Genomic DNA, 13,136 nt, shown 5'->3' with positions numbered 1-13,136 from the left:
CAGTGGAAATTAAAAGCCATTACATTATAGTGTCAGTGTTATTACCGGAAACTAAGTAGGGAAACCAAGAATTGTTGCAAGATGCTTTGGGGTCCCATCAAAAATATTCCTCCATGAAGATTTATTCTCCTCTTGGGAGGCAGCATGGAAAATTTACTTGATCTCCCTGACATGATGGGGGATTCCGTTACATACAGAAAAACCCATCCAATTCAGTGCATTTCCCTTTCCCACAGTCACACTGGCGATAATGTTAGCTGCCACCAGCCATGCCAAGAGCCAGTGATCCATGTTAAAAGAAATTATAAACTTTCTTCTACTACTTTTTGGTAAAACTCTTGATTTTTTTTTTCTAATAGTGATGAACAGATGTTATATACAGTACATATATATCACCTAATGATACATTTTTTAATGTTTACTTTAACCGTTTACTTCCATTTGTAAGTGGCTTTACATGATAAATCAATTCGGTAGCATTCAAAATCTGGGGACAATAAAATGTTTTTGAAAAAAATCTCTTATGTGGACCAAGACTGCATTTATTTGACCACAAATGCAGTAAAACAGTAATATTGTGAAATATTATTATTACAATTTAAAATAACTTTCAAAATTTCAGCATCATTACTGCAGTCTTCAGTGTCACATGATCCTTCAGAAATCATTCTAATATGCTGATTTGCTGCTCAAGAAACATTTCATATTATTATCAATGTTGAAAAGAGTTGTGCTGTTTAACATGTTTGTGGAAACCTTAATATGGTAATGATGAATGGAAAGTTTAAAAAACAGCATTTGAAATAGAAATATTTTGTAAGATTATAAATGTCACTTTGATCAATTTTATGTATCGTTGCTGAATAAAACTAATAATTTCTTTTAAAAAAAGACACCAAACTTTTGAACAGTAGTGTACATGTTAGCAGACCTTTCAGATATATGCTGTTGCATCTTATGATTTTCTTTCTGCTGTTCTCTGTTGTTTCATCTTGTAGAGAGACAGAGGAGGTCTCCTCACGCTACAGAAGAAATGGACCTCTTTTCTGAAGGCCCGTCTGGTGTGTTCTTTACCTGACTATGAGTTTCACTTCAACGTATTGCGGAGTGTGTTTTTTCTGGAGGGCTCCGACCCTCAGGACTCTGTATTCTATGGCATATTTGGTCTGGAATGGTAAGATATCTTTTGTACTGTCCTTTTTGCATAATTGCCAATTTATCTATTTGCAGTTTCGATTTCATTGTGGGTGTCAATTACATTAGTTATCTGTCATGCTGAAAGTCACTTCTTCTGGTTCTCCTTCTCAGAAGGAGAGCATCTTTCTTAAATGATCCTGGCAGTTGTTTGTGGAAGGTTAAAGTGTTGTGCTGCCGTGCATTCAGGGTGGCATGCAAATGACGCCTCAGTCGATAGCGATTAAAGGATTCTGCCAGGGAGAGTCGCGTCATTTTGCTGTGACTGGCGGGTTTGTTGAAATGGATTTTGTCTATTAGTAAGTTCATCTGTCAACCCCGGCTCGCTCTGGCCGTTTACATCAAATGAGGCGCCAGCATTTACTGTCCACTAGGATCATCAGAATGAAAATCGCTGACACGTCCTCTTGCTGCCTGGAGCACAGAGCATGTTTTATTCATAAGCAGGTCACATTCTCTCTGGAGATCAGAGAATTTGTTCTGGACACGTTATAAAGAGGCCCGTGAGCCAAGCTTTGACTAGTCATTGATAAAACTGTAAGATGTTGTACTTTGAAGCTCGAGGGCCACATTTCTGTTTTTGTCAGCAAGACGGTCAATCAGTTTCTTTTTATTCAATTGTTTCCTTTCACACATTTCTTCAGAGCTAAACTGGTTATAACACATCGGTCACACACGCTTAACGTCTGCCGCTTTGACTGACATGACAGTCTTGACGCCCTGCTGAAACCAGAGGGGCGGTTCTGATGAGCTGCCAGGCAATCAATCTGTGGGCTGCGGCTGCCTGAGGTGCAAACCGCAAACATATGAGTAACAGTGATGAATGACAGGACAGGCAGGACTATAATGTCTGCTACGTTAGAAAATAATTAAGAGGCAGAAGGAGAGAGGGAGCGAGACAAGAAGAGACAAATGAAATGAGAATGAGTGCGTCAGCTGAGCTGTGATGACCTGATCACACTGACCTCTAGCAGGGTAGGGTTGAATGACTGCGGTGTCACCATGTCATCAGTTTGGGTGTAAAGTTTACTTTGACGTGGGTGCTTGTTTTCCTGAGTATTAGGCAATTCTGATTCAGACATGGAATCTCCAATAAAAGACCTTTACTCTTAAAGGAAGTGTTCTCACAAAATTGAAATTTGTACCATACATTATCTAGTCATGTTGTTGTTGTTGTTGTTGTTTGTGAAACAGTAAAAGGAGTAATTTAAAGGGGTTATTATTTTGTACTGTTCTCTGAGGTCCCCTTATAATGTTATCAAGATTTTTACATCAAAAAACATCATAGTTTAGAAGTAATAGGCTATTTTCTGTCCTGTTTTTAACCCCTTCATCAGAACGCTCTGTTTGAATAGACGTGATGGATTGTAGACTCTGAAGTAAACGCCCACTGCTATGATTGGCTAATAGTGGTGTATGTTTGACAGCCTACATCCTACACAGATGGATGCTGCTGTGATTTAGGTTAAAACTGCATAAATACTCAGTACATATCAAACGATCTGTAATAACAGACAAAGCAATAGTGACAACGTAATAAAAACAGTTACTCACACTTGTTACTGTCTGATCCAATATAGTCGGCACAGCATCGCCTTTTAGTTTCAATATTTCCCATGTCGAATTGTGCCTTGTTGTAAACGAAGTGAACAAAGGACCGAGCTCTTACTGATGCGGTCTGGAACTTCATTACAAATAAAGTTCATCCATTCTTTCCTAACATTGGGATCAGAAGGAAGGCAATGCAAAGACTGTTTTTCCACAACTTGGACTGCACAGCATCCTGTTGTCTTTGGAGCATCTTTATCGTTTTGTTTCTGCATAGACCTGCGTTTGCCTCTCTCGTTATTTACACTATGTGCACTATTCAGTGGGCGGGGCTAAACAGGCAGTGACGTAGAAGCAGGTGCTGATCTTCTTCTGCAGAGATGGTGTTTAGCCACACTATTACATCATAGAGTTGTACATTTCCACAACCTGTTGTTTTGGCAGACTGGCTTCAGTATAAGCTTTTTTTTAGACCTAACGAGAAAAGTTTTGAGTTCTGAAACTTACAGGGTGTTTTTATACTACAATGACCAAATATATAATGTCAAAATATCAAGGGAATTTTTATTTCTCAGTTCATGACCCCTTTAACAGAATGTTAAAGCTGCTCTTTTACTGAAAAATTAAAATTCTGTCTTTAATTACTCACCCTCATGTCTTTCCAAACACGTGAGACCTTCGTTCATCTTCTGAACACAAATTAAGATATTTTTTATTAAATCCGAGAGCTCTCTGACCCTGCATTGAGAGCAATGCAGCTGACATGTTCAAGGTCCGAAAAGGTAGTAAGGACATTGTTAAATTAGTCCATATGAAAACAGTGTTATGTTATGAAGCAACGAGAATACTTGTTGTGCACAAAGAAAACAAAAAGAACAACTTTATTTAACAATTTCTTCTCTTCCGTGTCAGTCTTCTATGGAGGCCCATTTCCGCCACTGAATAAAAAATGTAAAAAGGTTATTGCGACATTTTATCTCACAATTCTGACTTTTTTCTCGCAATTGCGAGTTATAAAGTCCAATTTTGAGGGGGAAAAAAAAGACTATGTTCTCAGAATTCCTCCAGATATAAACTCGCAATTCTGAGAAAAAAAGTCGCAATTGCCTTTTTAATTTTTTTATTCAATGGCGGAAACGGGCTTAGTCTTCAACACGCTTTCAGGAGAGTACCACGACACATGCGTGTGGTGGTGCTGACGCAGGAGCCTGGTGTTAAGACATATTGGAAAGGAGATGTGGACAAATATGTTTAAAGCTGCTTTTCCACTATCTCCGACAATCGTGTACAATTGTTGCATTCTGACCCCTAGTTGCAGTCGTGCAAATATTTCAACCCTCAGGTTATTTGCAATAGTAAAATGAATGAATAATAAATGTATGAATATAGCCAGACAAAACAAAAGAAAAACAGTGAAGATTTTCTATGGCTAAACAAAACTACCGGAAGTACTCTTTCCCCTCCATTACCATTTTTCCCTATAGTCACTTCTAATAAGTGCCCCTTCCTCTTTTTTTCACTAGGTTGTACTCATCACTTGAGGAGCTTTGTCTATGTTCCTGTCTCACCCCCTTCACCCACTCACTGTCATCCCTCACCTCTCTCACACACTTTTTGATAAATTTGTAATCTATTTTTCGTGTTTCCATGGTTACGCAGTGGGCTTATGAGGGTTTTATACCGGCATGCCAAGACCTTGAGAAACAATGAGCGCAGCACAGGCTGAGAGGCTCTTCGGATAATAAACCCAAGCGTACAAACTAGAAACTGGATCGACCACAAAGCGCTCACACCTAGGCTGATTCACCACTTTCATGAATGCACCTTCTATTCACAAATTTTCTTTGTGCTCCCTTGAAATATATCCTGAAGAAATGGCTGAGTGTGGGTGTTCATCGTCCCAGCATTGGCTCAGGGTTTTACCTGACATCATGTAGTGTTGGATTTCTCTCCTTTGTACTGCTTTGAAAGAGTTCTAACCAGTGCTTCTTTTTCAGGAAAAACGTAAAGGCATCTGCTATCTGCCAGTACTCCATTGCGGATATCCAGTGGGCCTTTGAGGGGCCTTATATGGAGAGCAAAGAGGACTCCAGCTCCAAATGGACCCAGTACACAGGGAAGGTGCCAGAACCGCGACCAGGCTCGGTATGGCCAACAGTAGCTATACAGGATTACAGTAATACTGATCCCCTGTTTCATCTTACACTGGCCTGATTATCCTCATCTCTGAAACACTGCCTTCTTGCTGACTCTGACGGGGAAGCACAAGTCAGCACTTCATAGGTTGAGCTACTAAAGTTCTCTAATCACTGTGTGCTTTACGCACAAGTCTCTGCTTCAGAGAGCACAGCGAGGTACAGGTAGAGTGTCGATCTGGTTTCATCCAGAAATCAGACGCTGATGAGCAATTTTATAGAGTGCACATGGAGAAAATGGGCTTATTTCATCAAAGCGTTTTGCCATGGAGATTAGTAGCAGGCAGAAAATCTTTGCTGATTGGCTGCATTATGAATTTTGAATCTGTGATATTGCTAATGAGTGAGTCTGTATGCGAGTGAGCAGCTTTAATTGCTGTTCGGAAGTTTTCAGAAATGTAAAGGATTTTGGTTTTCCTGGCCTATTTTGAGTTTTTGAAAATAAAGCACTTCCTGAAAGCTTTTCTTCTCTAACACTTGAACAGTGTCTGTCGGATAATTGAAATGACAGTTAAATTGTCAATTTTCAGTCAAGAGGCCGAGAATAGCTCAGTGTCCTACATTCTCAACAGGTTCTTGGAAATTAGAGTGCAATCCCACTGTGCCAGAAGAAGAGAGAGTTTCAGACCCTGTATTGTTTGTGTCTGCCATCCTTTCAAGGATGTGAAAATATGGCAGGATGTATATGTAGCTATCGTCAGAAAGTGACGTTACCGTGCTTTCTCTTCAGTGCATCACAGATGAACTTCGAGCAAAAGGCATCAACTCATCCACCAACCTGCCAGATGATGTACTTCACTTTGTCCGTCGCCATCCGCTCATGTACAGGCAGATCCTTCCTCAAGAACAGCGCCCCCTGCTGTTTAGGAGGAATGTGGACTATACCAAAATTGCTGTACACAGAGTGACTGGTCTAGATGATCAGATATACCACATACTCTTCATTGGGACAGGTAATGTATGTTACAGTGACCTTTCTTTAGCTCTTATCTATCAAGCACTTGGCGCTTTTATTGACTGCAGCTGGGTTCTGAGTTGTTTTGATGTTCTTCCAGATGAAGGTTGGCTGCAAAGGCTGTGAAGGTTAATGGTCAGCTGCACATCATTGAGGAGCTTCAGCTGTTTGAGGAACCCCAGCCAGTGGATAGTATAGTCATCTCTGAGAAACAGGTGAGAAATGAAACTGTGCACATCCTGGAAGCTGAGTTAAATAAAAATGTCTCTAAATCCATCATTACAACAGGTTATTCTCATTTTAAAATCTCTAAACCCATTACATTCTGTTTGAATTGATGTGAGTATGACTTGATTTTATGCACAGCCCACAATGTGAAACTTACTACCCACTTGAACCTTTCAGATGAGTGTCTATGTGGGTTCGCCCACCTCTGTGGTGCAGTTGCCCTTGTCCACATGCAGCAGATACTCCTCATGCTTTGACTGTGTGTTGGCGCGTGATCCCTTCTGTGCCTGGGATGGACTGGAGTGTGTGGAGATTACATCACACAACAGAAGGTATGAGTGCATGGTCATGAATACTTCAGCTGTCCATTCTTAACTTTTTAATTAATTGACTGAGAGCCATTGTGACTGACATATAGGCTACCACAGTGTAGGTTCTCGGTTAATAGAGATCATTGCATGATTTTGTTTATGTATGTCATGGAACCGCCCACTCCAGTACATCTTGGATAAGTGTCTAGCTCAGAGCTGGTGAACTCTGATATATTGGTATCATTTTAGTTGTCAAAACATTTTATTTTCTTTGGCCTGCAATTGTGCATGATCATTACCCATATTTTACATTACAATTTTACATTTTCATACCGTACGTTATAATGCTGTGATGCCTAAATTCACTGGTAAAATCGTTTTTTAGTTTTTGATGTTTTATTTTTGATTTAGGCAATCGGTCATTTATTAGTTATCGGCCATAATATAGAAATAATCTGTATTTATTGGTATTGGTCAGAATTGTAACATCGGTGCATGATAATTACTAATAATAACTTCTGCCTACAGAGCCAATCTGACACAGGACATTCTGAATGGAAACCAGGGCTGTAATGAATCCACAGCAGATGGTATGAAAAATAATTCTTATAATAGTCAGTGTTGAGGTGATGATTCAGTGTTGTTTTAGTATTCAGTGTTATTTATATTCTTTTATAGTGTTTATGTTTTGAATTAGCTTTTATTTTTCTATTTTCGATTTTAATTTTAATTTTAGCTTATATGTGTATTTAGCTTTAATTTAGTTTTATTTACATATGAATCATTTTAGCACTTCAACTTAAACGTTTTATTTCAGTTAATTACCAAGCCCAAGTTGCCAAGTGTTTTAGTAATTTTAGGTTTTTCAAGACTTTTTCAGTTTATTTCAGCTTTGTTTCCTTTTAAAAAATGATTCTTAATAGACTTAATTTCAGTAAACAACAATACTCTGAAGATGTGTTTAAAACACTGTGATGATTGTGTTTAAAATTGGTGTAATCAGGGTGTCTTCGATGAATCATAGCAAATGGTATAAGTCAGATGAAGTAAATATGAGCCAATATCTATGGTTGTGGGACACTCCAGTTTTCAGAGTGTCCAATGAATCACCGTTACTGCGGTAACATGATCTAGCTAAATAACCATAAATTATTCCAGTGTCATTATAACTGAAGTGTGTGTGTCATCGCTCTGTCATAGACCAAGTGTTACACCGCTCTCGCTCTGTGATGGCGGGTGATGATGTGCTGCTTCAGTGTGAGCTCAGCTCCAATCTGGCAACCCCTAAGTGGATGCTGAATAAAAAACCTCTGCAGGGTTACGGACTGGACTCTGGTTACCGTGTTGGTACTGATGGCCTCCTGGTCATCGAGGCACGGCCTTACCAGAGTGGCAACTACTGCTGCTCTGCCCTGGAGAATGGTGTCCATGTTCCTGTGGTAATCTACAGCTTGATAGTTCGCCAGGAGCTTCCCGCACCTCCTCCCGTGGAGCCGATGCGGCCACGCTTGACCACAGCGATCTACTGGACCATTCAAACTTCCCCAAGTGACTCCCCGGAGGACTTCCATCCGACCCCAATGTCTCCTCGCTTTGAGTTCCTGTCCGTGAGGAACATGGAGGCTATGTACCTATCCCTAATCACTATCTTAGGAGGCCTGTGCTTTGTTCTAACAGTCATCCTGCTTTACGTGGGATTCTGTTTGCAAGGACGGAGGGGTAAATACTCTTTACGGGCCGCAGCTCGCACCGAAAGAAAGCGAGGTGCCCACATGGAGCTGAAGACCATCTCCAGCCACTGCAACGGGAAACCGGATGCTTACGACGGCCTGCTGCAGATCGTCCCCGGAGAAGCAACAACATCACCCAACAAAGAGCTTCCTCCTGCTCCACCTCTCCCGCCGCCTCCAGAATCAGAGTACGTCAATGGACTCTCTGCCACTTTACCCAGCGTCTTACGCAAGATGAATGGCAACAGCTATGTGTTGCTGAGACAGACAGATGGAGACACCACATCTCCGCTTTATTACTCCTTCACAGAGGAGCTCAACAGGATCCTGGAGAAGAGGAAGCACACGCAGCTGTGTAGTAAACCTGATGAGAGCTCGGTGTGAAATCGAGATGCGTTTGAACTGCTCAAGTGTTCAAGGGAAGTGCCGTCGTCTAATACCCCTTCTTCACCCAGACTAACTTTAACGGGATGTTAATGAGTAGCCACAGCTGCTTTTATTGGAAGATAAACAAAGCATTGGTATTCCTCTAAAAGGAACAAACTCCTTCTCCGTTTGCATTTCAAATGTAGAGCTTGTGACTTTCAACAGACTGAGGAAAGCCCACTGGTCACAAATAGCAAAGAATGGACACTTACAATGGAAATTCTACCTCAGCAAATTGTATCGCACAGCTTTTGGCTCATTTCAGCATGCTTGCGTTAAATTCGAGTTGGAGTTGGGGATGTATAGCTTGGGACACACAGCAAGGGAATCTTCAAAGCAAAAGTGCCCATCTGGGGGAATCGAGTAAATGATTCAGTTACAAACTAGTTGGAAGAGACATTTACAAGGCAGCATTGTAAAAAAACAAGATGATGAATTCAAATGGAGGTATCGCACCAAAAACTCTAGTGCTGTTGAACACTGAATGTCTTTGACATGTCCTTTATTTTAATATGTTCTAATTTATGCCAACACTGACCTTATCAGTAACAGCTTGTAATAATAAGCATAATAAGAGCAGGGATAACAGACTTTAAAAACAATTAGAAATGCACTTGATGGTACTAATAGTGTAAATATGGCATTTATTGATAGTTTCACAGGGGTGGGAACCTAGTAAGATGACAGTATTAACCACTGAGATGCACTTTATGGACCGGTAGCATTTTTTTCCGTGAGGTGCTGCTTATTGTGACCGATCTGGAGAAGACGGAATGGATTACAAGGACAGGACCTTTGCGAAAGATGTGAAAGTGACAATTGACTCTGAACTCGAGAGGGAAGACTATGTGCACAGTATCTGTTTAACCCTGAGCAATGGACCCCTAAATATGTCTGGATTCGTTACTCGTGACTTAAGATATGTTATGTCTCAGATCTGTATGTCTCTTGTAGTATGATAAGTCCATATGTATAAGAACTGACATGATTCCTTGTCGGAATCCTTCATCGGAATTCCGGAGTCATTGGCTGCTAGGTCTCCATGGCAACCACAGAGCAGAGGTAAAGCTGATGCTGACCTTCTTAGATTATCCTTTTGACATGACCAATTATTACAGCACCTCTTACAGTCAGGTCTCGCAGTCTTAACAGGGATTAGCGAATTAGCGCTACGTCGTGAAATTAGGCTTCTGCTGCCAGTAAATAAACAAAATTCAATTCTAGTCGGGACTTGATTAACAATGAGTATTGTAACATGGTGATATTGGGGGGTTTAATTATCCCCTACACTTCCAGTAAGTCCATTAAACTGTTGTGTAAATGTTCGTCCTGGAACTGCTCCAGCTGCTCCGACTGCCCACACTTGCGTGCAAGAGCATTTTGGCGTATCTCCCACTACTTAAGGGGAGCGAAGCACCTGGTTCTGTCTGTTTAGATCAGAATATGCAGATTGCAATGGAGCCGAGTGGAGAACATTAAGGCCACATGTTCAGAACAGAGCTAAGATGAGCACTGCTGATAGTGCAGTTTGCTCTCTCCCTTATGCTTTGTGTTCAGACATATTGTTTTTGTCTTGTTTAGTAGAGTTGGACTTTTCTGAAGTGCTGTAAGAATTAAATTAATGTCATTATTTAAATTAATCCTCATGTCATAACAAACCTGTATCTTGTTATTTTTACACAAAAGAAGACATTTTGAAGTATCTTTCCATGGCTCTTTCTATACAGTGAAACTTTGTAACTTTGTTGTGATCAAAAAGGATAAAATAAACTTACAATAAAAAAAAAAAGAGATTTTCTTCCTCAGAATATTTCTCGTTTTCCAGTTGAAACATCTAAACATTATTAAATTAAGGAAGATTTATTAGAGAAGCAAAATGACGTAAAATTAAATGAATTTATTCTTAAAACAAGAAAAATAAACTTGTTTTCCATTTTAAGATTATTTTTCTTACCCCATTGACAGATATTTTTTCTTGTTTCAAGCATAGGATTTCGTGAAGATGTCTTGTTTTCTAATTTGTGATTTTATTTTGATTTAATAATGTTCTGATATTTCTACTGGGAAACGAGGAAAATACTAAGTAAGAAAATTAATTTTGCTGTGTAGACATACAACTCATATTCCAAATATTTTGAAGCCAGATTCAAAATGCATTGCCTTTTGATGCAAAAACTACATTGTGTGAGCAGACCTTTTATGATGAATATAGCACACAAGTCATATGGACAAATTTTATTGTACTTTTATAGTGCTTTGTCATTTTATGAGCTTGACCGATTGTTTTTCTCCATCTCTCTGAATCCCCCAACACCACCTTTTTTTATTTCCATTTGACAAATGGCTTTCATGTCCGTGCATACACCTCCATCATAGTGTCTAATGAGAGCAGAACAGATCTGCATACACATCTGACCTCCACTCTCCCAGAGGATCACAATCTGTGATTAGATGCTTGTCCTCATGCAGCTCATATGGTCTGTTCCTGCAATGTTTACATCCCTTGAGTCTAATATTCCTATGAGAGAGGCGCTCCTGCGGATTCTTCTAACATGCCAGGACAGGTTTGTGGATGAGAAATATCTCGTCTGCTGCCTGCATTCAAAGTGAATTTAAAGTGCACTAGAGAGAACGAGATTGACAGAGAAAGATCAAAAGAGAGTCTGGAGAATGCATTGAAATAGATTGGGAAATGGTCATTAAGCCTTTTAGTCTCATTTAGAGCAACTACACAGAGCCCTCAGCAGCGCCGTATCTGATTCCAGATTCAAAAATGGCATGTTAATGTCGCTAAAATGCCATTGGTTCTCCTGGGTGTAGTAACTTAACACGATGCGCTACATTTGGCCTGTTTTTCGCATATTGCTTGGCTTCAGAAGACTTAATGTGTCATGTCATAACCACTTTTATGATATTTTTTAATGTTGTATAATGGCAAGAGCTACATAATGATTTCAGTTTTAGCAAATAATTGCAGCATACAGGTTTGGAATGACGTGAGGGAGAGAGAATAATGAAAGAATTCCCATTTCTGGGTAAACTCATCCAAGCTCAAACATTTTGGGTTTATTTTTTTGACAGAGAGCACAGTCCCAAAAAGTGAAATGTTGAAAAAGACAACAAGAAAATATGACATTATCAGACATTTCAGTCCTTACAAAACAATATCTATTTGCAGCGTAATCCATAAAGCATAATGTCGTCTTTGAGGTTTATGGGAGAATTGTGATTGATTGAGTGTGTTACATTGTTTTGTACTATTAAAGCATTCGCCATTTTCAATATGAATTTAATACTTAATGAAAAATTTAAGAGGTTTATGTCCTGTATAGATGACCAGAAGAGACATATATTGAGTTTAATTAGTCCCTTCAGTCATGCATACTTTATTCCAGTATAGAATATAACTGAAAAATGTGTCAGTGGAAATATTTATTTTATAGCTTTGTACAGTTTTGTGAATATTTATTTTCGTAATGTTTCAAGCTGGGATTTTCTAAATTGTTGTTGGTTCAATGGTGCATGGATATGCATTTTTGAGAACATTATTTACAATTTTTGAAAACCAAAAAAAAATACTATAAACGTGATGCTCATAATAATAATAGAAATGAAACCCAAATAATAATGGGATTAATAATAAAGCATGTGTTAATTCCATTTCCATTTTTACAGTATTTTCCAAAATTGTAAAAATTGTTTCCAGTTGTATATGTGCTAAAATGTTACACCACATTCCAACTAAGATGGTATGCTTCCTATTTCTCATTTTGTGTTCAGAAAATATTGTTAAACCTCCTGCAGATCCGACCATGTCTCAGAGTCACTTCAGTGCACAGTTGTATGCCTCTTCAGTCGTGGGTAGGATTGTGTGGGCTGCCTCTGGAACTGCATTTAATGAAGCTGGTTAGACCTGTGCCTGTCACCATGGTGAAAAAGACCATAGAATTATTATCAATTCACTTCATGTTTAATTCTCTACCGCTCTCTCCATGCAAGAAACATTCTGGACTGTCTGGCCCTGTGTGTGTTCAAACAGTCATTGCCCAAGGTATACATTTAATGTGTATGTCTTTTCTTTTGTCCAAGGGTAAAGTGTTATGCTTTGTGTTTAATTAACACCGTAATACTACAGGGACGTTACTTGCAGGGGAGGAGGCTGAGAAGTGTGAATTCATTATGTTCAACATCAGAAACTTGTAAGTCTGTTTACATTTTATCTAGTAAATTCTTTTAATAAACAGTATTGATGCTTCTGTTAGTGTCTCTTTGCTTTTTGGTATTACATGAAATAAATGCACGAGTCAAGCACAATATTCAAAATGAGGTTAGCATACCTCGCCTGTGTTGAAGTGTAGGTGCTACAGCAAAACACAGGCTATTAGCACTTGATACAGCTGGAACAGGTTGTTCTGTGGTCAACCGGAATTCACCAACTGACAGAATCTTTTCTCTTTCTTATTGACTTCAAATCTGCTGCAGAGAATGAATTGAAATGAAGCACTCTGTCATGGATCAGTCCAGATTTTAACCATGAGAGGGTGTGGGA

At 39.3% G+C, this 13,136-nt stretch overlaps 1 protein-coding gene across 1 annotated transcript; it reads left to right on the top strand.

Annotated features, from left to right (window-relative positions):
* The first annotated feature begins 5,867 nt into the window (after positions 1-5,867).
* sema4ga (sema domain, immunoglobulin domain (Ig), transmembrane domain (TM) and short cytoplasmic domain, (semaphorin) 4Ga) lies at positions 5,868-12,843 on the top strand. Its single transcript, XM_058795895.1, has 5 exons — positions 5,868-5,890; positions 5,993-6,107; positions 6,298-6,452; positions 6,960-7,021; positions 7,632-12,843. Exons 3-5 carry the CDS (start codon positions 6,298-6,300, stop codon positions 8,543-8,545), a joined length of 1,131 nt encoding a protein of 376 aa, XP_058651878.1. The 5' UTR covers positions 5,868-5,890; positions 5,993-6,107; the 3' UTR covers positions 8,546-12,843.
* The last annotated feature ends 293 nt before the right edge of the window (positions 12,844-13,136 follow it).

The sequence above is a fragment of the Onychostoma macrolepis genome, chromosome 13, assembly GCF_012432095.1.
Source record: "Onychostoma macrolepis isolate SWU-2019 chromosome 13, ASM1243209v1, whole genome shotgun sequence".
Lineage (NCBI taxonomy): Eukaryota > Metazoa > Chordata > Actinopteri > Cypriniformes > Cyprinidae > Onychostoma > Onychostoma macrolepis.
Note: the sequence above shows the minus strand (reverse complement) of the source record. Positions and strands in the feature narration are given on the sequence as shown.